Raw genomic sequence first — 25,367 nt, 5'->3', positions numbered from 1 at the left:
GAGGGGGGGTTTAAAAATGAAAGAGACAGGCAGACGACAGAGAGAGAGAGTGAGAAAATGGAGAGAAAACAGTGAAATTTGGACCCGTTTCAACTTTGCCAGTTCAAAAGCAGAATGTAGACTGCCGGGTTAAAATATCCCATCAATCAGGCAAAAAGCTATCAACTCAGCTAAACAGAACACAATTGATGATGAACAAGGTAAAATGATGGCAGAGAAAGCACCTACAAGGGATCATTCCTCAAGATGGTGAAATTTGAAGGATACGTTCCTCATCAAGTGTTTCATGCTGATGAAAGATCTTATACATAAAATAAGGTCTATTTTGTGTAGTTTAAATGATGTTTAATGGGGACCTGGGAACGGATTATTCTCATTTTAATGGTTTCCTATGGGAAATTAATTTTTGGGACACACACTTTTCTCCTTACAGACTCCGTATGCGAACCAATCAAGTTTGTAAGCCAAGGTATCACTGTAAATGCATGCCAAATCTGTTTTTTTTTAAATCGTGACATCAAATTTGGTGTTGTCTTTTCAAGATTTTAATGTTCAAAAGAACTTTGGGTGAGTTTAAAGGCAATTTTAAAAATGTATTTCCATTGAACAAATATATTGATGCAAATCATGTCATCAGCATCTTGCTTGTTTGCACCTCAGCCAAAGAGGAAGTTGACACACATACACACATTCGCCCGCACACACACACACACACTCGTGTGTGTGTCAAAACTTCCTGTGGTGTCACACGGTAGCTCGTCCTTTAGCGCGTGTTCGCAAGCGCGTTAGCGTACGTTCGTGCGTGTCGAACGCGAAGTGGAGCGACATGCAAGCCATCAAGTGCGTGGTGGTGGGAGACGGGTACGATTTTCTTTTTTCTTTTTTTTTATTACGCCGGATTAATTCGATGAATTTGACAAAAGTATCGGGACGCCGCATCGATGTGGATCGACAGCGGCGGAACCTTTTATCCGTAGCGATTCGTCTTTGGGCAGAAGCGGCGCTCGTATGAGGTCGCTGCGGAAGAAAGGTCAGCGGAAGGCACATCAGTGAGCATCGGTGCGCTAAAAATGGAGTCAAAATGTCTTCTGATGCTAACCGGTGACTTCCCCGTCGCCGTCCCAATACTTTTGCCCACACGGGTACTTCTTCCGTTATGTTTTTATTGTCAAATTGACACGTGTGTAACTTGGGTGTAACAAATATGATCCACTAACTAACTAACTAACCTGGATCGACTCCAAAGTAAACGAGGGATTCGCTAACTAGGCAAGCGAGGGTCCAATTGCCTGACTAATCCCTCGCTAACCGGCTAACGGGCTAACTGCCCCGTGAAAAGTCAAATTGCCTGCCCGATGACCAAACTAAGCGACTAATTCGCCAAATAAATAAGCAACTGATGCAATTGAGCAATCGGAGCTGTAATTAGCTCGCTAGCTAGCTTAATAGCTAACTTCGGGATGGAAAAGCTGAAATGTTGAACAGCGCCGCCATTCTTACATCCTGTCTGGTTGTGGACAAAAAAAAGGTCGAAAAGAGCTGGTGTGTCAGGTGTGATGGCAACATGTCAATCGCACCACTTCCTGTTTTCACACACTTCACTTCCTCCTTGCACACTTACACACGCACACCTAACACACACACATAAATATTTTCCTTTTTTGGTATCAAAAGTGTGTGCGTGTGTGTTTGTGTGTGTGTGTGTGTGTGTGTGTGTGTGTGTGTGTGTGTGCGCGCGCGTGTGTGTGTGTGTGCGCGCGCGTGTGTGTGTGTGTGTGTGTGTGTGTGTGTGTGTGTACGGCCACGTTTTCCAGGGCCGTGGGCAAAACATGTCTGCTCATCAGCTACACAACCAACGCCTTCCCAGGGGAATATATCCCCACTGTGTAAGTACACACACACATATAGACACACACACACACACAAACATTCATATGTATGTGTGTAAACATATACACACACACACACACGCATGCGCGCACACGCATCCACACACATAAACGTTCATATGTATACGTGCACAAATATACACACATAATATACACCCACGCACACACACACATACACAAACATTCACATGTGTATGTGCGCAAATATACACACAAATACACACACACATACATTGATATGTATGTTTGCAAATATACACAAACAAATACACGCAGACAATACAAAGGAATTTACACACATATAGAGACACACTCACTCTCAGAAATACACACACACTCAAATACACGCCATCAAGTACACACACAGATGTGCAAATATTACACACACACACACACACACACACACAGACAAAGGCACACATCCATAACGGAGAGGTCATTTGTGAAGATGCGGTTGTATTTTTTTATTTGTTATTTTTTTCTCTGATGGGCGGAGCCAATTGAGAAGTCCCCACTGTGTATTTTCCCGCTGATTTGTGTGTGTTGTCCACCAGCTTCGACAACTATTCGGCCAACGTGATGGTGGACAGCAAGCCGGTCAACTTGGGCCTGTGGGACACGGCCGGCCAGGAGGACTACGACCGCTTGCGGCCGCTCTCCTACCCGCAGACGGTTCGTGCCCATTTCTTTCTGTATATGTACACGCGTATGCATATGGATGTTTGTCTTTTTGCATACATATACATGTCAATGTTTGTCTTTGTGTGCGTCTATTTCTTTGTGTATATTTGCACACATACATATCAATGTTTGTGTGTGTATTTGTGCACGTATACATGTGAATGTTTGTGTATGTGTGTGTGTGTGTGTGTGTGTGTGTGTGTCTAGGACGTGTTTCTGATTTGCTTCTCCCTGGTGAGTCCGGCGTCGCACGAGAACGTCAGAGCGAAGGTGAGGCTCGCACGCTGCCTGATTGCTACAATATTGACCAAGCACCCCCAAACGTGCCCTGAAAGCCAATCGAGAGACTGGAGTTATCCAGTTTCAGGCACCTTGATACCTTAATTTGAAACCTTATTTGAAATGTGAATCCTCAACATGTCTTGGTATCCTTTATTTAAACCACAACCCTTGCTTGAACCCCAAAATCAAAGCCCTAATCCCGTTTTGAAACCCAAAATCAAAGCCCCAGCCCTGCCTTGAAGCCTTACTTTAAACCGCATGGCCTGACTTGGAAACTTCAATAAAAATTCTAACCCTGGTCTAAGATTCTTCTAGCTTGAAAAGAGATGTTAAAAAACCTAAAAGTCTCATTTTCGCGTTCTTGAAAAATCAAAGAATGCTTTTTACACCCCATTTTAAACCTGTAACACTGGTTTGGAACCCTAAATTTGAAACCTCAGATTGGCCTTGAAATCTGGACCCCGAAGCCTTTAAAAACCTTAACCCCCTTCACCCTTTTTTTTTTTTTTTTTTGCGCCAGTGGTACCCTGAGGTCCGCCACCACTGCCCATCCACACCCATCATCCTGGTGGGCACCAAGCTGGACCTACGGGACGAGAAAGACACGGTGGATAAGCTCAAGGACAAGAAACTGGCGCCCATTACCTACCCGCAAGGACTGGCGCTGGCAAAGGAGATAGGTGGGACGATTTCAAACGTTAACCCACAATTCAACACCTTACCTGGCGCCCCTAACCACTGATTGAAATGCTTACACCAAACTTGACTGACGTTTAGCTTGGAAGTGTCATTTGAAAACGTACCGCCAACTTCAAGTATAAATATATAGAGAGGTCAGTGGTTCTTAACCTGGGTTCGATCGAACCCGAGGGGTTCGGAGTCGGTCTCAGGGGTTCGGTGGATCCTCCGCCACAGAGGTCTTGAAACAGAAATTTCAAACCCTAATTTGAATCTCTCAGGAAGACTCAAAACCCTAATCATTGCTCCAAACCCAAATTTGAACACAATTTTGAGAACCCACCCTTGTCTTGATACCCCCTCAATGACTGGACATGCCAATTACAAAGTCCATCTTATGTTTCGCACCCTATTCTTTGCTTGAAACCCCACCCCGGCTTTAACCCCCAGTTTGAACCCCATCAATGGCAAGATGGAGGACTGTATCTTTACTCGAAAGACGAACCTCTACTTGAAGCCCTAATTTGAAACCCTAACATGGAGTCGAAACCCTAACTTGCTCAAGACCCTGACATGAAACCTAAGCCCTGGTCTTGAAAATCCAATTTAGGGACCCCCAACTCGAAGACCCAGCTGAATTGACTTCACTCAAACTTGAAACCCAACCCTTTGAGACTCAAACTGGCTCCCAATGTTTTGCTGCAGACGCCATCAAGTACTTGGAGTGCTCGGCGCTGAGCCAGCGAGGCCTCAAGACCGTATTTGACGAAGCCATCCGAGCCGTTCTGTGTCCTCAGCCCACCAAAGTCCGGAAGAAGCCCTGCGCCCTCATCTGACCTCAGGTGACCTTTCACAGATCCGCACAAAACGGCTTTGCGTTCGTTGCAATTGGATAATTGAGATGTTCCCATGGTATCGGTCAGGGGTGGAGCATCACGGCCTGCGAGGCCTTCTGTGCTGGCCTAAAAATATCGGAACCTTGTTTTTCTGGCTAACGCTTCAACGCTAATCGATTCAAACTTAGCACTACTGAAGGCCGAGGTGTCAAATGCATGGCTCGCCACCGGTATCGATACTTGGAATCGGCAAAGTGATACCTCGGCTTACGAACACCTTGGCTAACAAACTTTTCGGCTTGCGAACGTTAAATTCACGAGAATTTAATCACGGCATACAAACTATTTTTCGGGATACACACGGAGCACCACAATGAGTGATTTGTCATTCGCGAACGAGCCCGTTCTCCTCACAAGGAAATGGCTGCCGACTTTTTTTTGTCCTCTATTCCCCGCCCCCAGTCTTCGGTTAAAGCCGCACGTGATTGGTCAAGAACACAGCAGTGAGAGGGGGTGTTACCGAAAACAGACCTGCAAATAAAAATAGATAGGCAGACGACAGAGAGAGTGGAAAAAATGGATAGAAAACAGTGACATTTGGACTCGTTTCAACTTTATGGATAGTTCAAAGGCAGAGTGTAGACTGCAAGGTTAAAATATCCCATCAATTTGAAGAGAAAGGACAAGCAAAGGAATCAGCTATTAATGCAGTTTCTAGTGTGTCTGCCTGCATCTGTTGCTGTTGCAATACCACAACTACCAAGATGTACGACTCAGAGCTCCTTGAAACACGTGATGCAAAAAGCTATCAACACAGCTAAACAGAACACAATTGATGAGGAACTAGATAAAATTATCGCAGAGAAAGCACGGCAACTTCACTCGGATATCGTCAAGAGGCAAACTGGAAGTTCGTCATCCATTGATGATTTCAAGGCTAGCCACGGATGGTTCGAGAATTTTAAGTGTCGTACAGGGATTCATAGTGTCCTTCGTCATGGTGAGGCAGCCACTTCTGACAATAAAGCTGCCAAAGCTTACAAGGATTCATTCCTCAAGACACCACAAGAGAAAATGCTCATTTTATTTGTTTGTTTCCATTGTTAGGCCACAAAACAAAGCGACGCCCGCCTTCTTCAAGAACGAGACGGACATGCGACAAACTTCTTGAATGCACCCCCCCCCCCCCAAAAGAAAAATACAAATCAATGTCGGCCATCTGGACAAGGAGCCACGTCAAAACTTTGCGCAGATGCTTTGTCAAATGTCATGAAAAAATTAGAATAAATTGTGAGTTCCAAAAAAAAGCCTGAAATTATTCCAGGGTCAGATTATTTATCATATATATTATATAGGAGCGAGAAGAATATCGCCGTATCTTATTAGCGAATTAAATCTTATATATTTATATATATATCTATATATCCCTACTGTCTGGACATGGCGGTGCCAGACTCTGCTATGATAGGTCCCTGCTCTCAGGTTGGGGGGAGCAGAGGACTACTCCCTGCTGGCCCGATTGCCCAACTTGCACTGGTATCACCTCATCAGCATTACTAATCCTATGTTGCCTAAGCAATCTATTGTATGAACGATCCAAATTGAACCTCAAGCCAGCATGGCGATTTAGTGAAGGATTTAGCTGTTTAATGAAAATAGTTACTCCCCTTTCAAAGCATCTGTGTTCTTTTGCTAATATTTTAACCTCATTGTTGTCAAATGAGTGGTTGCTAGCTTTTAGGTGCATTTGAACTGCCGATTGAGGGCCACTAGCATTATCCCTGCCATGTTGATAAAGTTTTTGGGGAGAATTTGTTTACTTTCCCCAATGTACTTCTTACAATGTATTGAATGAGCACAGCCACGATTGACAAAAGCACACCAGCAGCTGATGAACACGCCTGCACGTCACGCAGGCGTGCGTGCGTGCGTGACGTGCAGGCGTGTCCGTGCGATTGGGTGTGGGCAAGAGAGTGAGAGTCATGTTGACGGAGGCTCGCCGCATCTTCACACTGAGCGTGCCGATTGGCCCCAACGACTCGTCAAAGGTAAGCCTTGATCTCCATTTATTTTGTTCTTTGGCCCCCCATTCATATTTTTTTATGTTGGATAAAATGCAAGTGTCTTTTTTGTCGTTTTATATGATTTATGTTTTCATTTTAAGCATGCAGATTATTTCAATGTTGCGCATGCAAAACGTTGAGCTGAGCCATTGCTACAATACAGTGACACCTCGGTTTACGAACGCCTTGGCTTACGAACTTTTCAGTTTACGAACGTTACATTTACCTTGGCATACAAACTATTTTTCGGGATACACACAGAGCTGCCGCAATGAGTCATGTGTCGTTGGCGAACGAGCCCGTTCTCCTAACAGGAAAATGGCAGCCGGGTTGTTTTGGTCATCTCTTCCCCGCCACCAGTCGTCGGATAAAGCCACGTGATTGGTCAAGAACGCAGCAGTGGGGGGGGGGGGGGGTTTAAACATTAAAGGGAGAGGCAGACGAGAGAGAGAGAGAGTGACAAAATGGATAGAAAACAGCGAAATGTGGACTGGTTTCAACTTTGATAGTTCAAAGGCAGAGTGTCAACTGCAAGGTTAAAATATTCCATCAATCAGGCTCCACAAATATCGCACACAAGCCCCCGAGAGCTTTGAAAGGCACTTAAAATGTAATATATTATTATTATCTGTACACTTGATGCACAAAGCTATCAACCCAACTAAACAAAACACAATTGATGAGGAACTAGGTAAAATGATGGCAGAGAAAGCACCTCCAAGGGATCATTCCTCAAGATGATGAAAGAAGAAGGCGACGTTCCTCCTCAAGTGTTTCATGCTGATGAAACTGGCCACTCCATTCTATCAAGCCATCAACAACCATCACAAAGGTCAATAAAATGACTTTATTTTTTAAATTATAATACCATAGCAATTTTATTATACATAAAATAAGGTACATTTTGTGTAGTTTCAAGGCTTAGAACATTAGAAAGTAGAAAATTATGTTTTCTGGGAAACTCGGAAACGGATTATTCTCATTTTAAGGGTTTCTCTTCTGCCCTAACCATATGTTGGCTATGAGAGTATGGCGTGTAGACAGTCAGCTTAACAATCTTCCAATAAAAAAAAAAACATATAGCAGAGTCTGGCATTGCCACGTCTGGACAGTAGGGACATATATAGGGCCGAAACTACCAGTAAGACTTTAGTTTGCTGACGAAGCTTCTTGGATGGGAAGCGAAACGTCCGACACCTTCAAAGAAGTACAGATGACGGCTGAAGAAACCTGTTCATCGATCTTTGCAAGCCAACGTATCACTGTACTCGTAAAAGATTACTATTATTTGTGCTTTAATGGATACAATTGAATGTTTTTATTACCGCGTTGTTTTATTTTTGATTTAATTTTAGTATCTACTATATTGTAATATTGCATATGACGACAATGACGATTGACACTGTCTAGCGTGAGGGTGTGATTGTCAAAACACACGCTGACGTTTTTATTGACTGAACAAAACACCCAATGAATGATCCGTCCTGACGGGACAGCGATTGATCGTGTCTGGATTAATGCCCTATCGGGGCTGTCGTCATGCTCGCACTGAGGGACTGCGCCCGGTTCAGGCTGAATAGACGATCGGTTGATTGCGTAGGCGATTTCCGCTTGTGAACAAGGCGTTGGGATTGGGCGGGCTGTTTGCCGTCCATCCCAGAAAGGACTCGTCAATTGGCGGCCATTTCACAAAAGTCCATTTGACAGCACGCGTGACGTCGCACGCACGAGGGACCCTCATAAAATCACCATCCGCTCCTGAAAGTAGACATCAAGCCAGGGGGGCTCAATGCGACCAATCACCGTCTGTCTGTCTGTCTGTCTGTCTGTCTATCTACTAATCTACCGACCGACCGACCCACCCACCCTATCTCAACCCACCTACTGACCCCCATCTATCTATCTATCTATCTATCTATCTATCTATCTATCTATCTATCTATCTATCTATCTATCTATCTACCTACCTACCTACCTATCTATCGACAAAGCAAAAACCCCAAATCATTCTGACCCTTGTTGGAGGTCCAACTTGCGCTGGCTTGTTTTTCCTCCCATACGTCGGTACATTTTGTGCCGAGCGGCCAATTATGGGCCATTACGAAGAAAAAATCCGCGGGTGTGCCTGAGCGCCGCGTAGTCACCATTAGCGAGCCTCGTTTGGGTTGCGACGGCGGCCGAGATAATCATCCCCTTAACATTCATCCGGCCTCTGCCCGTCGACTCACGTGCATAACAGAAACATACGGACGGACCCCCGTTGAGTCAATACACAAAACGGCAAAGCAACGGCAAATGGTAAACCGAGACCCTCAAGGGGGGCGTGGCGGTCGGTCGGTTGGTTGGTGGGTGATGCATTGGAGTCACCTTCTTGGGTCAACGGAAGAACCCAAGAAGTTGGGCGGGTCCAATTTGGGTTGTTTCTGACAAAGCCTTCTTTGAAGTCTGAAGGCTTCCCGCCGAGGACCTCCGAATCCGACGGGTACCCGCTAACGTAGCCATGGACCCCCTTCCGATGAGCCAGCACGCCGTCCCCTCGTCCGGCGGCGACCTCTGCTCCACCGCCGCGTCGCCCTTCAACAGCACCCAGAACTACAGCGGGGAGGAAGGCCAAGAAGAGGCGTCGGGGTCCGGGTCGGGGTCCTGGGGAGCCCTCGGGGGGCCGGCGGGGGTCCTGATCCCGCTCATCTACGCGACGGTGTGCGCCGTGGGCCTGGCGGGCAACAGCCTGGTGATCCACGTGGTGGTCAACCACATCCGGGGGCAGTCGGCCACCGACATCTACATCCTGAACCTGGCGGTGGCCGACGAGCTCTTCATGCTGGGGCTCCCGTTCCTGGCGGCCCAGAACGCGCTCCTCCGGTGGCCCTTCGGCTCGCTGCTGTGCCGGCTGGTGATGACGGTGGACGCCATCAACCAGTTCACCAGCATCTTCTGCCTGGCCGTCATGTCGGTGGACCGCTACCTGGCGGTGGCGCGGCCCGCGCGGGCCGGCCGCTGGCGGCGTCCCCCGGTGGCCAAGGCCGTGAGCGCCGCCCTGTGGTTGGCTTCCTTGGCGGTGGTGCTTCCGGTGGTGGCGTTCGCCGACGTGAGGCCGGGCGAAGGCGACTGCGGCATCGTGTGGCCCGAGCCGGCCGACCGCTGGAAGACGGCCTTCATCGTGTACACCTTTGCGCTGGGATTCTGCGGGCCCTTGGCGGTCATCTGCATGTGCTACCTGCTCATCGTCATCAAGGTAGGCAACCGCCGGCCGTGGCCTCGAAGCGCTCCGACGTTGGCCGCGTCCCCTCCTCAGGTCCGCAGCGTCGGCAAACGCGCCCGAGCCGCGTCTACGCGCCGCCGGCGTTCCCGGCGCAAGGTGACCCGCATGGTGGTGGTGGTGGTGGGCGTCTTCGTCCTGTGCTGGCTGCCCTTCTACGCCCTGAACATCGTCAACCTCCTGGTGGTTCTGCCAGGCGACCTACGCGGCCTCTACTTCTTTGTGGTGGCGCTTTCTTACGCCAACAGCTGCGCCAACCCCATCCTCTACGCCTTCCTGTCCGATAACTTCAAGCGGGGGTTCCGCAGGGCTCTATGCCGGGCCTCCCGCAGGGTGCGCGGTCCCGACGAACGGCGCGACGCCGAGGAGCGGGAGGGCGTGGCCGCACGTGGGCCGGGCAGCCGGCAAAGGGTGTCGCCGAAGCAGAGAGACCGAGGTTCCGGTCCAGGGAGGACTCGGCGGGGGGAGGAGGAGCAAGGGGGGGGACCACAGGAGGCGGAGCCAAAGTCTCAGGATGGAAAGTCGGCGCTGGAAATCAGCTGCGTGTGACTGCCGTGTCCCCAGCGTGTTTTCACCGTGACCTTGGTGGATCGAAACGTTGCTTTTGTCTCCTTGAGAACATTGGAAATGCAAAAAAAGCCCCAAATCTCATCAAAAAATCTACTTTCTAAAACCCCAATTTTGCTGAGAACCCAAACTGTGAATGTAAATGTAAATTTAAATGTAAATGCATGCGTGATGTCTAAACAGAAAGTCATGTCTTTTAAGAAATGAACAAGAAATCAACACGTTTATTTGAGTTTTATTTTTTATGTATTTATTTTTTTTAAGTTGTCGGCCATCCGGTCGTGTTATTTCAAACACTGGCTATTCTTCACAATCAGGATGATCATGATGATTCTGATTGGCGGCCGACGGGTGGCGCGGTCGGCCTGCAACTGCACAGGTGTTGGGCGTTTCAATCAGTGGCAGTCAAAAGGACTCCAGGCGCGACCAATCGCTGTGTTTTGTGTGTGTTTGTTGCACCCTGTCTGGATTGTTTTATCTTGGCAGATTTTTACTCATGGTTTTCTTTGATACTTTTCTGTTCAGATGACTTTGATGTGAAAGATTTTGGTCCTGCTGATTTTATTTTAATCCAATTGGTCAAACACACCCCTGCTCCTCCCTCCTGCCTGCTTTTTTGGGATCCGCCACCATCACCACCTTGCAAAGCGTGACAGCTTTTCCAACAGGTTTCTGCAACGGATTGTGGTGGCAAAAAAACAGCTTTGACTGAAACAGCACAGAGAGGTAAGTAGCGTTCATGCAGTTTTCCTCAAGGGCCGCTAGATGTCGCGATACTCACAGTAACGAAGGACCAGATGAGCGTTGGCAATCCCGTCAAGGTTTTTCACTGCTTGGGTTGAAGATGAAAATGGCATGAGATGATCAAACCAAATGAAATGAGATATTTGGCCGCTTGACTTGACGCCACATTCATTTGATTTCTTTCCTCATCTTGGAAACGCCCACTTTAAAGGACAACCGACACCATTTATTTTGTTTCTTAACTGACATCAGAAAAACGTATGATAGCATTTAAATTAGCCAAAACACACAGGCTGATATTTTTAGTCAAATGCAAAACACCAATCAAAATGACTTGAAGTGTCCCAAAATTACTTGAAAATGACCCCGGAAATGGCGCGTTTCAGAAGGTCCCGCCCCCTTGTTCGTGACGTAACACCAGGACGTCTTGCCTTTGCTCTAGAATCAAAACAATGGCTTCAGATTCGGTGAAGATGCTTCCTTGTTACTCATCCACTTATGAATATGATTCAAATAGTTGTGAAGTGGAAAGCATAAATGTTTGCAATCGATTCAAGAAGTTCTTCTGGGTCATTTTGAGGCACCAGGACTGATCATCAGTCCAAGCGACACATCAGTCACTGATGTGTAGCGTCACAGAAAATGCACAAGATGGCGCCCAAGCTATTTGAATCATATTCATAACTGGATGTGTAACAAGAAAGCATCTTCTCCGAATCTGAAGCCATTGTTTTGATTCTGGAGCAAGGCAAGACGTCCTGGCGTGACGTCACAAACAAGGGGGCGGGACCTTCTGAAACTCGCCATTTCCAAGTCATTTTGAAGAAGTTTAGGGACACTTGAAGTCATTTTTCTTGGTGTTTTGTATTTGACGAAAAATATCAGCCTGCGTGTTTTGGCTATTTTCGATGCTATCAAACGTTTTTCTGGTGTCAGTTAGCAAACAAAAATGTGGTGTCGGTTGTCCTTTAAATCTGACTGCTTATTGTTGCTGACGCGTGGCGTGGCGTCGACCGTTTTTGCGTCAAGCGTGTTGCGTTGTTTTTGCCGCAATCAAGCTAATAGTCTGCCGTGCAGCGACAGCACCTTTGCGCCGTTCCGATGACAATACGAGCAATTAGTTAATTTGTCCGAGGATGAAAGCAGTCCTCGTAAATTGTCGGGAACGCTCGACTTTCCCGACCGCCTTGAAGGCAACGGGAGCATAAACCACCGACGATGCGGTTTTTTTTTTTTGGAAGGTGATCAATGAGGACAGCTTCTGATTTGGGGTGCAGTCTTGTTTGAGGGGGTCACCCTGCCTTTTAATTGCAAGTCAGATAGCCGTTCAAAGCCCTCTCACTACTTCATTTCGTTTTGAAATGAAACTGGGAAATATTCTGTCGTAAATGTTTGATTCAATTAAACCCATATTTTGTTGTGATTTCGAGCCAACTCGGAACCTGTCGATTCGCAAACTTGCCGCAATTAATAATAATACAGTGATACCTTGGCTTACGAACTTAATTGGTTTCCAGACAGAGTATGTGAGGCGAAAAGTGTGTATCCCAAACATTAATTTCCCATAGGAAACCATTAAAATGAGAATAATCCGTTCCCAGGTCCCCATAAAACACAATTTTCTATTAAATAAGCCTTAAAACAAAACGAAATATACCTATTTTATGTATAATACATGTGCTATGGTATTATAATGAAAGAAATAAACTGTACTATATAATAAAATGGTTTTATTTACCTTTGTGATGGTCATTGATGGCTTGATGGAATAGAGTGGCTTGGAACTCTTCTATCGTGTTTGATGCCCAAGTAAACCCATTACAGTGATACCTTGGCTTACAAACTTAATTGGTTCCCAAACAAAAAGTGTGTATCCCAAACATTAATGTCCAATAGGAAACCATTAAAATGAGAATAATCCGTTCCCAGGTCCCCATAAAACACAATATTCTACTAAATAAGTATTGTGTGTTTTAAATAAAACAACACAAAATATACCTCATTTTATGTATAGTGAATGTGCTATGGTATTATAATGAAAGAAATAAACCGTACTGTATAATAAAGTTGTTTTATTGACCTTTGTGAAGGTCGTTGATGGCTTGATGGAATGAAGTGGCCGCTTTCATCAGCATGAAACACTTGATGAGGAACGTCGCCTTCTTCTTTCACCATCTTGAGGAATGATCCCTTGCAGGTGCTTTCTCTGCCATCATTTTACCTTGTTCCTCATCAATTGTGTTTAGCTGGGTTGATAGCTTTTTGCATCAAGTGTACAGATAGCTTGTGCGGGTTGCACACGCAACGTGTGTGTGTGCACGTGGACGATTGATCAGATGTGGAAATGTTTTGGTATGAAGTGGGGGGGGGGGGGGCGTCTCAAGCAGGGAGGTCACGGCACTTCACGCGGGGGTTGCCACTATGCCTACAAACGCACACTCGGAAAAACAAAAGCGTCTTCAGCTTGAATGTCGTCATGCGTCACGTCGACCCTGCGTGGTCGCGCCACGCTGGCTCTTCCTTTCTCCTTCTTCGTTATTCCCGGCAGCTTCCGGCAGTTTCCGGCAGGGGTGATGGGGAAAGGGGGGGGGGGGTTAACGCGCCTGTTGCCCTCTTTACGGGAATGGCGTGACGCAGGGAGAGCGCACAACGGCGTCACCGCTGGCGGGCGGAAAACACCGAGCGAGCGGGGGCTCGGCACGGTTGAGGTATACCGATATATCTAGAGAAATATAGATATAGATATAGATATGGATGGATAGACAGGTAGGTAGGTAGATAGGTAGGTAGATGTTGATTGATTGATTGATTGATTGATTGATTGATTGATATGTGTTCTGATAAAACCACTTTGGTTTCCTGATTTCTGTCAATTTGAAGCTAATTTTCAAATGCGCATCCCGGTGAAGTTCGACTCCTTTGATTTCATTTTGTAATTTTTTTTCCATGAAATGTGTGTTAAATTTTTGATTTGTCGTCTAACTGGGAGAAATCAATGGTGAGTGATAATGAACGACTTTGTTGATTGATTTGGTCGCTCAATCAGAGCTGACAGGAAGTGACGACCTCCTTCGGGATGGAGGAGGACTGTGAGAAAGGGGCTTTCTCCGTGCAGTGCAAGGATTACGACACAAGCGTTTAGCCCACTTTGACGCACGCATTCCAGGATGTCCACTTCCAAACCGCAAATTGGACCAAAGCACTCAGTGGGAGCGCAACTGCAACGACAAATTATTAGAATTATTACAATCAGAAAGCCTTTAACGGTCCCACAACGGGGACATTTTTATTTTTTATTATTCTTTTATTGATAGGCGCCTATCAATGACATGTATTGTCATGAAATGTAACCCCTTATTGACAGCTAATAGATAGCTAAGTAACTCGTATAGATAGCTAGCTAGCTAATAGATATCTAACAGATAGCTAGCTAGGCCTTCACTCAACCGAGAAGTAACTCAGCTGATTATTGATTGTGATTTTTGTTCTTCCTTTCACACTGCCGCCAAACCAAACCAAGCCAAACCAAACCAAGCCAAACCAAACCAAGCCAAGCCAAGCCTTCTGCCAGCCTGGCTGCACATTTGACTGCTGTTTGAAGCTTTTCGCAGAGCAAAACAAAAATCATAAAAAACCAAAACTAATAAAAACCAAACCAAAATAATAAATGGTGTTTGCAGCACATTTTCTAAAGGCACTGATTACTTTCCAAGACCTACCCCGGAATGCTGAAAACTTTCAAGCACCATCTGTCAACAGCTAAAAAAAAAAAAAAGTGTTAGCGGTTAGCGTTAGCTTGGCAAGTGAATTGGCATCCATCTCAGCTGGACTCGGTCGCGCTGTCCGTCGGGGGGCAATTTACAACTAAAATAAAATAATTGAAAAACATAATTAAAAGAAAAAAAGAGTTTCTAAAAGTTAATGTTTTTTTTTTTAAATAACTAATAAATAACTCTAATTCCCCGTCGCACTCATCTGGCATCAATGGAGAAATGGAGCCGTCTTTGCAAAAACATCTTTTTTTTAACATCTTACTTTTGTTTTATTTGTTATTTTGACATCTATCTATATCTACATCTGTATATCTATATCTACATCTATATCTACGTCTATATCTATATCTATCTAGCTGGCGCGAATGGCTGCTGCTGCTCACCCGCACAAAAAAAAAACAATCCTGTGACTGTAAAGTGTCCTCGAGAGTTTTGAAAGGTGCTTAGATATAAAATGTATGACAGTGATACCTTGGCTTACGAACTTAATTGGTTCCCGGACAGTGTGTAAGGCAAAAGTGTGTATCCCAAAAATTAATTTCCCATAGGAAACCATTAAAATGAAAATAATCCGTTCCCAGGTCCCCATAAAACATCATTTTCTACTTTCTAATTTTCTCAGCCTTAAAATTACACAAATTAGACTTTATTTTTTGTAGAATGAATGTGCTATGGAGAGAGCGCGAGAGAGAGAGAGAGAGAGAGAGTCAGCTTTTCAGAGCGACGCCGTTGGGCGGGGGCCTCTTCCCTCCTCTTCCTCCGCTTGCTCCTCTTCCTGCGCGCACCTTTTGGCGGCAGATGATGATGAAGAAGACTCGTTCTTGAGCACTTCCTTTTCCCCCGTGGAGGATTGAGGACGACGTCCTCTTGCATGCTGCTCGGTGGTCCCCCGGTCAGGATTTGCCTTCCTCTCCGCATTTTTGGATTATCGATGATTCTGGAGCAGGATTTGCTTTTTTCACGAGGGGGTGAAGGAAGAGAAAGAGGTGAGGCACATTTTTTTTCTTTCTTTTCCGAGCCATCACACCCAAAAGCGACGACGGGGGCACGGGGGCGCCGGGCGCTGCGCCGTCCGTCATCAAACATCAACAAATGGCAGCTGGATTTGGGGGAAGCCCACCGCGCGTAACCCGGCGGCGCGTCGACATTGCGGATATTTGCCAGGCAGGCAGGCACGCACGCCGTCAATCAATCAATCAATCAATCAATCAATCAAACTCATTTCGCCGTTTTTATTTACAATAACAAAAACATGTTTGTGTCCATTTTTTGTCGCTTCCGCCACGGCGAGGCGGGGGGTGGACGGGGCTACACTGAACCACCGTGGGGGTGGGGGGAGGCAACTGCAGATGCTCTCAGGATGCGGTAGGCTGCTGAGAAGAGGAGGGAAAGGAAGGGGGAGGAGGGGGAGGAGGGGAGGGCTGCATCGACGCAGTCTCCCAGATGAGCTTCTTCGGTGCAGCCACAAAATGGATTTTATTTGTTGACGTCGAGATTTTGTTGTTGTTGTCTTTTAATTGGCGTTTGTTAAGATGACATAAAGGCCCTCCCCCCTCTACCCCGCCCACCTACACGGAGGTACTACATACCTGTCAACTGATACGTTTTCCCCGTAATTTATACGTTTTTTTGCATCATTTTGAATTGTCTACGCCGTATAACAACTTTTATATAACAACAATACTAATCATCATCATAATAATAATGCATTCCATTTACATATAGGAAGAAGAAAATGATGTTTTATGGGGACCTGGGAACGGATTATTCTCATTTTAATGGTTTCCTATGGGAAATTAATTTTTGGGATGGGTTTGGTTGACCTTTGCGGTGATGGTCGTTGATGGCTTGATGGAATGGAGTGGCCGCTTTCATCAGCATGAAACACTTGATGAGGAACGTCGCCTTCAAATGTCACCATCATTGAGGAATGATCCCTTGGAGGTGCTTTCTCTGCCATCATTTTACCTTGTTCCTCATCAATTGTGTTCTGTTTAGCTGGCTTGATAGCTTTTTGCATCAAGTGTACAGATGGCTCGTGCGGGTTGTTTGTGGAGCCTGATTGATGGGATATTTTAACCTTGCAGTCTACACTCTGCCTTTGAACTATCAAAGTTGAAACCAGTCCAAATGTCACTGTTTTCTATCCATTTTCTCACTCTCTCTCTGTCGTCTACCTCTCTCTTTAATGTTTAAAGGACAACCGACGTCTCCGGACAAGTTGTGTCCATAATTTGAAAAATGGCTTCAAATGACTTCTACTGAGCGCATTTGACAAAGATTCCACCGCATCTTAAAGCTATATTTTACCTTTTAAGACTCGCGCTGAATATTCAGGAAGTCTTGTTTTTGAGTTGATGACGAGTCCGTACGTGACGTCACTGAAGGAACGCCCCCTAACCGAAAAAGTGACGCATTGTAGCAGTCCTTCCTTCACGTCAATGCATTTTGCTGTACTGTTTGTCTGAAAACGTCGTGTTGCACCAAAAAGAGGCAGAAGAGGGCGTCCAAGCTCCATGATTGCAAACTGGTATGCTTTCCTCTTCAGAACTATTTGAATCATATTTCTAAGTGGATGTGTGACAAGAAAGCATATTCTCCGAATCTGAGGCCATTGTTTTGATTTTTCAGCAATGCAAGACGTCTTGGGGTGACATCACGAAGTGGGGGCGGCACTTTCTGAAAATGCAGCTCCGTTTTTTTTGCAGATTGTGGACACTTGAAGTCATTTTTTTGGGTGTTTTGCATTTGACTAAAAATATCATCCTGCGTGTTTTGGCTATTTTAGTTGCTATAAAACGTTTTTCTGGTGTCAGTTAAAAAACAAAAAACGTGACGTCGGTTGTCCTTTAAACCACCTCCCCTCACTGCTGCGTTTTTGACCAATCACGTGGCTTTAACCAAAGACTGGGGGCGGGAAATAGAGGACAAAAACAGTCGGCTGCCATTTTGTTGTTAGAAGAACGACACATCACTCATTGAGGTAACTCTGTGTGTATTCCGAAAAAAGTTTGTCTGCCAAGGTAAAATGTTCCTGATTTTAACGTTACCCAAAAGTTCGTAAGCCAAGTAAGATTTTCATGATTGTAACGTTACCGATAGATTCGTAAGCCAAGGTAAAATGTTCATAAATTTCACATTCGTGATCCAAAAAGTTCGTCAACCGAGGTACATATTTTTTTATGGCTTTTTAAGCGTGCCGTTGTCTGTGTGCAGAATGGCGCGATTCGGGGACGAGCTCCCCAACAGGTACGGAGGAGGCGTCGGAGGCGGCGGGCGAGGGGGAAGCCGCCAAGGGGGCGCTCCCCCCGGGGGACAGCGGATCTACAAGCAGTCCATGGCTCAGAGGGCCCGAACCATGGCCCTGTATAACCCCATCCCGGTGCGGCAAAGCTGCCTGACCGTCAACCGCTCGCTCTTCCTCTTCAGCGAGGACAACCTGATCAGGAAGTACGCCAAAAAGATCACAGAGTGGCCATATCCTTGCAAAGTTTGCTATCTATTAGCTAGCCGCCTAGATTGCTATTCGTTTGCAATCGATTCGCTGTCTGACTAGCTATCTATGTAGCTGGCTATCTATTCGCTATATGGCTATCTATCTAGTTAGCTTACTGTATAGCTGGCTATCTATTAGTTATCTGTTAGCTGGCTAGCTAGCTTTCTATCTATTTGAGTTACTTCTTCAGATTTGAACCCTTGGCCTTGGCTTTATCAAGAGCTAGATAGGAAAAGAGCTAGATAGCCAGATAGCTAGCTAGCTAGATCACTATCACGCTTGCTTGATAGAGGAGCATAGAGTTTCACAAGTTTGACAGATCGCTAATAGATAGCTATCATCTATCCAGCCAGATAGCCAGCTAAATAGCCACGGGAGAGGCTGCGCCTGCATCGTCAGCGGGCTTCCACTCGAGCTAACGTGTCGGATTAGCCCCGTCGCTCGCTGGAAAAGAAAAAAAAAAGGGTGGGGTGGTGCGTTGTGGGCGAGGTCGGCAAGGCTGTCAATCACCCAAGCGTCCGGGCGGGCAAAGACGCTGAGCAGGATGAAAAGAAGAGCAAGAGGGAGGGGGGAGGAGATGGACAAGTGACACTTTTGTGAGGTAAAGGCTGGCCCGGGCTTTTTATGGGGTCGCGGCGTCAGTCAGCTGACACGCTTTCACTTAAACAGCGAGCCGTGTTGGCTGCCCGTATTATATATATATATACACATTATAATTATATATTATTGTACATCGCCGTCGCCAGTGTATTTTTCCATCGCCGATAGCATTCGCGGCAAACTTGTGACGCTTAGACCAGGAAGGGAAGGAAGGAACCCAAGTCTGGTTCTCGAGAGCACCCATGCAGATCAATCTGTCGTCTTTCTAGGAATTCTGCCAATCCAGTCGGGTAGGCAGAGCTGCAGAAGAAAAAAATGTTAGAAAAAAGGAGGGAAAATAAAGTTAATAATAATAATACATTTATTTTCCAAGCGCCTTTCAAAACTCTCAAGGACACTTTACAGTCGCAGGATTTTTTTGTGCGGGTGAGCAGCGGCAGCCAGTGGCGCCATTGTACACTCTAATCGGAAGTCGGAATTCTGAGTTAAAAATTTAACATTCTGAGTTAATCGTCGGAATTCTGAGTTAAAAATTTGGAATTGTGAGTTAAATGTGTGTGCGTTACTTCCGTGTACCGCGTCATTGAGTTTGACACTTGTGATGTAAGGGATTAGCCAGCTAGCTGAATAGAAAGAGAGCTAGCTAGCTAAATCTCTAGCTAACTAGATCGCTTGCAAGCAACTGCACTCAAAACATTTATTTAACAATTGGGGACTGAGCGCTACACGCGAGGGTTAATAATTTTATTCCATCCCAATCGAGGCTAATCCCATGTCATGCGGATTTAGCGCTAGTGCGCGGAATGACGGAGTTGATGTCGGCGACACAAAATGGATTAGAAATGAAAAGAGGAAAGGATGGCGGAACTGAGAGTGTTAAAGGTGTTAGCATCGCGCAAAAGAGCTTTCGTGCTTTAAACTCGTCAGATTAATTTTTTTTTTTTCACATTTGCACAGAAAAATGGGAATTTTCTTAATGGTTAAAACTTTACATTTTGATGACTTACAGATTTAAAAACTGGTTAAAATGTGTTTGTTTTTGTAGCTCTTCCAGTATATTTATTTATTTCATCATTTGCAGACGCTCCCCAATTTACGAACGAGATATGTTCCGAACGTTCGTTCCTAAGTTGTTTCAGTGCTATATTTTGTCTGGAATGTATGTTGAGAGTTTACATAAATAGGTGAAAGGTTTATATCAGTACCGACGCTCCCCAACTTACGAACGAGATACGTGAGCAACCAAAAATACGAATGACGAAAATAATGCAGGCCCAGACGCACCCGCGGAGGTCGCGTTACCTCCTGCTTTCAGCAGCTTGTTCGACCAGCAGAGTGTCTCGTGAATAATAGATAGTCAAGCGGGTTAGCATGTAGCGCGCGCACTCGCGCAGACGCCGGAGATGTTAAAAAAAAATAAACGACACGGAAGACCACCGGTAGGTTCTGAGCTGCCACGTTAGCATCTGGCGCGCTCACCTGTCTCATCCTCTCGCATCAAAGATGCAACCGGGCCATTCTCAGGGCGTCGGGTCGCCGTCAACTCAGCAGCTGCTATGCTAAGCTAACAGGATAATGACTGACCAATTAGTCGTAAGTTTGATCCGTCCAGTCGGTGAAGGCCCTCCGGCGGCTTCCACTCAGCCGAATAGTCGCCCGCACAAATGCACAAACGCACAAACGTGATAGCAGAGGTTTGTCTAAGCTCTCAGTCATACAGAAGTGATCCATCCATCGATGAAAAGGTTTCTTCAGCCGTCATCTGTACAAATTTGAAGGTGTCGGACGTTTCGCTTCTCATCCGAGAGGCTTCGTCAGCAAACTAAAATCTTTTGCTGGTAGTTCCATCAATCCTAAAAATCAAAATAATGATAACAATAATAATAATATAAACAATAATCATGATAATAATAAAGATAATATGAATAATAAAAATAAAAAAATAAGAAAATAAAAATCATAATCACAATAAAAATCACACAAATAATAATAATAATAAAAATTATTCGAAAAATAGTAAAAATAATCCGAATAATAATACAAATAATCAAAATAGTAAAAATAATATCAACAATACTAAAAATACTAAAAATAATGAAAATAATTAAAACAATAAAACTAATAATACGTTTAATTGACAAGCGCCAAGGACACTTTACAATTAAAAGAACAATACACAGAGCAATAAAACAATAAATAAATGATAAATAATAAAATACCCGATTAAGCTAAACCGTGAATGCGATTTTAATTTCTTTACTTCCTTATTTTATTTATTTATGTATTTATTTAATACAACGATTCTTTACTTCCTTGTTTCCGCGACTCATTGTGATCGACGCATAATCCTCGTGTAGCGTTCCATTGTGAGAAGGCGGGTTTGTATTGTTTAATATTGATAACAAATAAATAAATATTGATAACATTGATTATCACGGGACATGTTTCGGTTTTCGAGCAAAAAAGTTTTCAAAATGGTTTCCGGAACGGATAATGACGATCCAAAGATATGATCCTTTTCTTTCTTTCGTGGCTTTCCTTTTTTAAAGCAGTGCGTATGAAATGGTGAAAATGGCCGCCAGCGTGTGTTTTTATTCACCTTGACCCCCAACTTTGTCCGCCACTCCTTTCGAATGGATGATCCTCACCACCATCATCGCAAACTGCATCGTGCTAGCGCTGGAGCAGCACCTACCCGACGACGACAAGACGCCTCTTTCCGAGCGACTGGTGAAAAAGAGTTAGTTAGCGCGTCGTTAGCTCGGTTGCTCGCTAACTGCTTTCCGCTGGACTCGGCAGGAGGACACGGAGCCCTACTTCATCGCCATTTTCTGCTTCGAGTCGGGTATCAAGATCCTGGCGCTGGGTTTCGCGCTGCATAAGGGCTCGTACCTGCGCAACGGCTGGAACGTCATGGATTTCGTGGTCGTGCTTACCGGGTGAGTTGGCGCCGTTGATGGCTTTTTTTGGAAAACTATTTTTAGCAGAATCATCTTGATTGCCAAGTACAGTGATACCTCAGCTTACAAACTTAATTGGTTCCGAAAAAGTGTGTGTAAGGCGAAAAGTGTGTATCACAAACATTCATTTCCCATAGGAAACCATTAAAATGAGAATAATCCGTTTCCAGGTCCCCATAAAATATCATTTTCTCCTAAGTAAGCTGTTAAAACGACACAAAATAGACCTTATTTTATGTATAATAAATGTGCTATTGTATTGTAATTAAAGAAATAAATCTCACTGTATAATAATCATAATAATAATGAGAATAATCTGTCTCCAGGTCCCTATAAAACATCATTTTCTACTAAATAAAATGTATTATTTTTATTACTGTATCTATTAGCTAGCTAGCTTCCTATCTATTTGCGTTACTTCCGGGTTGAGTGAACGTTGGTGCATGTGGCTGCCGCTACTCACCCACAGGAAAAAATATCCTGTTACAGTAAAGTGACCTTGAGAGTTTTGAAAGGCGCTTATAAATGAAATGTATTATTCTTATTATTATTATCATTATTATTATTAGTAGTAGTTGTATTTTTATTATTTTTTGTTATTATTATTATTATTAAATAAGCCTTAAAACTACACAAAATATACCTTATTTTATGTATACTAAATGTGCTATTGTATTTTAATTAAAGAAATAAACTGTACTGTATAATAAAGTCGTTTTATTTATGTAGTTGCCTCTTGATGATATCCTAGTGAAGTTGCCGTGCTTTCCCTCACTCACACTGTCCCCTGCTAGCTGCTTTTCATTAAGTTTTTCAACTTTTTTTATTGCCTGAGACCGTTGCTTAGACAACACAGAAACACCCGTAGCCACACGTAGCAATGGTCGACTTAGCTACTGGTACTGGGACGCTAAGTCACACAAACGCACACCTCATTGGTGTTTTTCGATGATCTCCTTCTTCGGATCGACTGTCATTTTATTTTGTGTCTTCTTCGGCTGAACACTAGCCTGTGGTGGGGTCTTTTTCGGTCCCAAAAAGCAAAAACATCCATGCGATAACAAACCACATCTGCACTGAGTGCACTGAAAGAAAGTGGGTGTGAAAAACTAGTCCGCCAGCCATTGTGGCGCTCCGTGTGTTTCCCGAAAACTAGTTTTGATGCCAAGATTATATTCTCGCAAATGTAATGTTCGTAAAGCGAAAAGTTGGTTAGCTAAAGCGTTCGTAAGCTGAGGTATCACTGTATGTAAAACACACAAGGAATTTGTCTCCGCTAGAACACGCTGCACTAGTATCATCATCAAAAAAATCACAAAGAGGCACTATACAGTTCGATTTGGGTTACTGTATAGAAAGTTCATGGCGATGCGGGATGAAGCTGTTTAAATGTCTGCTGGATTTGCTGCGCATGTATAGGTAGCGCCTGCCTGAGGGGAATCCCTGGAGAAGGTTGTGGACAGGGTGTGGAGGGTCTTTAGTTATTTTTGTTATTTATTACGGGCATTCCAGCATCCAAACACCTTATTCCCGAAACACGTCGGCGGCAGTTCCAGTGACGTGAAAGAAGGCGACTGTGTGTGTGTGTGTGCGCGCGCGCGCGTGTGTGTGTGTGTGTTTGTGTTTGTGTGTTTTCTCTTCTAAATATGGCTGCCCAGGAGAGAGGGTGGTGTTGGTGGTGGTGAATGGGAGATGGTAACAAGATACCATGTTTGTCAGGACACACACACACACACACACACACACACACAGAGTTCTGTTTCAATGGTTTTGTGAGGTCCGGATAACTCCAGATCAGGAGTAAGGACCACCGTTGCTGATATGTTTAGAGAAGAACTAGTGTTCCATTTGAAGACTAAATGGAATGGGTACATTCAAATTCCTCACCTCTGTAGTGAATTTGGTGAAAACATCGTTTGACTTTTTGTGGTATAAACTTTTTCCTCTCATTAACCACGCACACACACACACACACACACGCATAAACACACACAGTGAGTAAAACGTGTGTGTATAAAGTGAAATGAAAATACACACCAAAAAAAGGATTTTTGGGTGAATTTGTGAGGACCTCTCTGAAACTTGAACAGATGCATATATAGACCCTCTAGAAGCCTTTCGAATGAAAAACTTGTGAGGACCGGCCAAAAGGTCCTCACTTGTCAAAAAAATGTCCTCATTACGGATGGTATAAAATGTTATCGGTCCTCACAAGATTAGTCATACAAATACACACACACACACAGCAGCGGTCTTGCTTTGACACGGCGTGACACGCCCCTCGAGGACCCGGCGTACCTGTCCCCCCCACCCCCTACTCAGCGGCGTGATCTGAGCGCCGCCGCGGGGAGCATCCACCGAGGCCAAAGTAAAATGTCATCTCGGTTAGGGGGGGGGGCATAGTGGTGGGTTTACGGCCTGGTTGTTATGGCAACAGATCAGAGGAGAAACCACTCCCTTTCCGGCGACGTCGAACGAAAAAAAATGGAGATCTGTGCCGGAATGTCAAGCGAAAAAGTTCTTGTTGATTTGAGTACAAATCAAAGAGCTTCTCGGGAGGAGGGGGCGCCACAATGAGTGATGTGTTGTTCGCAAACGAGCCGGTTCTTGGAGCTCCTAACAAGGAGCGGAAAATGGGCGTCTTCAATTAAAGCCGCACGTGATTGGTCAAGATCCGTGGTAGAGGAGGGAGGAGACACGCAGCAGTGAGTGGGGGAGGGGTTACAGAAAAACACACACACACTCGTTTCTACTTTATTGAGAGTTCAAAGGCAGAGTGTAGACTGCAAGGTTAAAATATCCCATCAATCAGGGTCCGCAAATAACATCTGTATAATTTGAAGAGAACATACAAGCAAGGGAACCAGCTATTCATGACGTTTGTAGTGCTGTTGCAAGATCACAACGTCCAAGATGTACAAGCCAGAGCTCCTTCAGACACTTTATGCAAAAAGCGACTCATTCCATCAAGCCATCAACGACCATCACAAAGGTCAATACAATGATTTTATTATACAGTATAGTGTATTTCTTTATTTAAATGACCATAGCACATTTAGTATACATAAAATAAGGTATATAGTGTGTAGGTTTAAGGCTTATTTAGTTGAAAATTATGTTTTATGGGGACCTGGGAACGGATTAGTCTCATTTTAATGGTTTCCTATGGGACATTAATGTTTGGAATACACGCTTTTCGCCTTACACGCACTTTTTGGGAACCAATTAAGTTTGTAAGCCAAAGTATCACTGTACTCGTGATTGACAGCCTGATAGAGATAAGACGGAATAAGAAGTGATCATCTTTCAAAGTTTCATGCTTGGTCAACATGTGTGACTCCAATACACAATTGAAGCGCAGACAACCTGGGGTCAATGTGAGGTCAGCAGACACATCAAGTTAAACTATCCGATTCATCGAGGAGATCTGGCCTTTGGACAGAATTTAGGACTTGGTATACTCCTTGATCACCAAAGTTATTTACGACTTGAACATCCTTCACGGGAAGAGCTCATTAGCCAGATTAAAAAAAATTCAG

General features: G+C 44.8%; 3 protein-coding genes across 15 annotated transcripts in view; all 3 read left to right on the top strand.

The window, feature by feature from the left end:
* Positions 1-706: 706 nt before the first annotated feature.
* Positions 707-5,553, top strand: rac2 (Rac family small GTPase 2). Its single transcript, XM_089005641.1, has 7 exons — positions 707-861; positions 1,815-1,886; positions 2,444-2,561; positions 2,778-2,840; positions 3,373-3,532; positions 4,236-4,372; positions 5,474-5,553. Exons 1-6 carry the CDS (start codon positions 827-829, stop codon positions 4,364-4,366), a joined length of 579 nt encoding a protein of 192 aa, XP_088861767.1. The 5' UTR covers positions 707-826; the 3' UTR covers positions 4,367-4,372; positions 5,474-5,553.
* Positions 5,554-6,354: 801 nt separating this feature from the next.
* Positions 6,355-10,359, top strand: LOC148893088 (somatostatin receptor type 5-like). Of its 2 annotated transcripts, none has more exons than XM_089005746.1 (2): positions 6,355-6,414; positions 8,874-10,359. In XM_089005746.1, exon 2 carries the CDS (start codon positions 8,930-8,932, stop codon positions 10,235-10,237), a length of 1,308 nt encoding a protein of 435 aa, XP_088861872.1. In that variant the 5' UTR covers positions 6,355-6,414; positions 8,874-8,929; the 3' UTR covers positions 10,238-10,359. The 2 variants fall into 2 exon arrangements, with proteins under 2 accessions (XP_088861872.1, XP_088861873.1); XM_089005747.1 differs by lacking the exon at positions 6,355-6,414 and having other exon boundaries at positions 8,427-9,664; positions 9,725-10,359.
* A 5,194-nt stretch (positions 10,360-15,553) lies between these two features.
* The window catches only part of cacna1ab (calcium voltage-gated channel subunit alpha1 Ab), a 55,891-nt gene continuing 46,077 nt past the window's right edge, over positions 15,554-25,367 (top strand). For 10 of the 12 annotated variants that reach the window (XM_089006940.1, XM_089006947.1, XM_089006938.1 and 7 more), the window contains exons 1-4: positions 15,554-15,758; positions 17,989-18,249; positions 21,493-21,598; positions 21,668-21,807. In XM_089006940.1, coding sequence (XP_088863066.1) covers positions 17,990-18,249; positions 21,493-21,598; positions 21,668-21,807 — 506 coding nt within the window. In that variant the 5' untranslated portion in view covers positions 15,554-15,758; position 17,989. Of the gene's footprint in view, positions 15,759-16,228; positions 16,351-17,988; positions 18,250-21,417; positions 21,599-21,667; positions 21,808-25,367 lie in introns of those variants that run through there. The other 2 variants (XM_089006937.1, XM_089006946.1) reach the window with 2 other exon arrangements.

This window comes from Hippocampus bargibanti, linkage group LG10 (assembly GCF_051943395.1).
Source record: "Hippocampus bargibanti isolate YZ-2025 linkage group LG10, ASM5194339v1, whole genome shotgun sequence".
NCBI lineage: Eukaryota > Metazoa > Chordata > Actinopteri > Syngnathiformes > Syngnathidae > Hippocampus > Hippocampus bargibanti.
The sequence above is the reverse complement of the archived record's forward strand: the minus strand, read 5'-3'. Positions and strand labels throughout refer to the sequence as shown.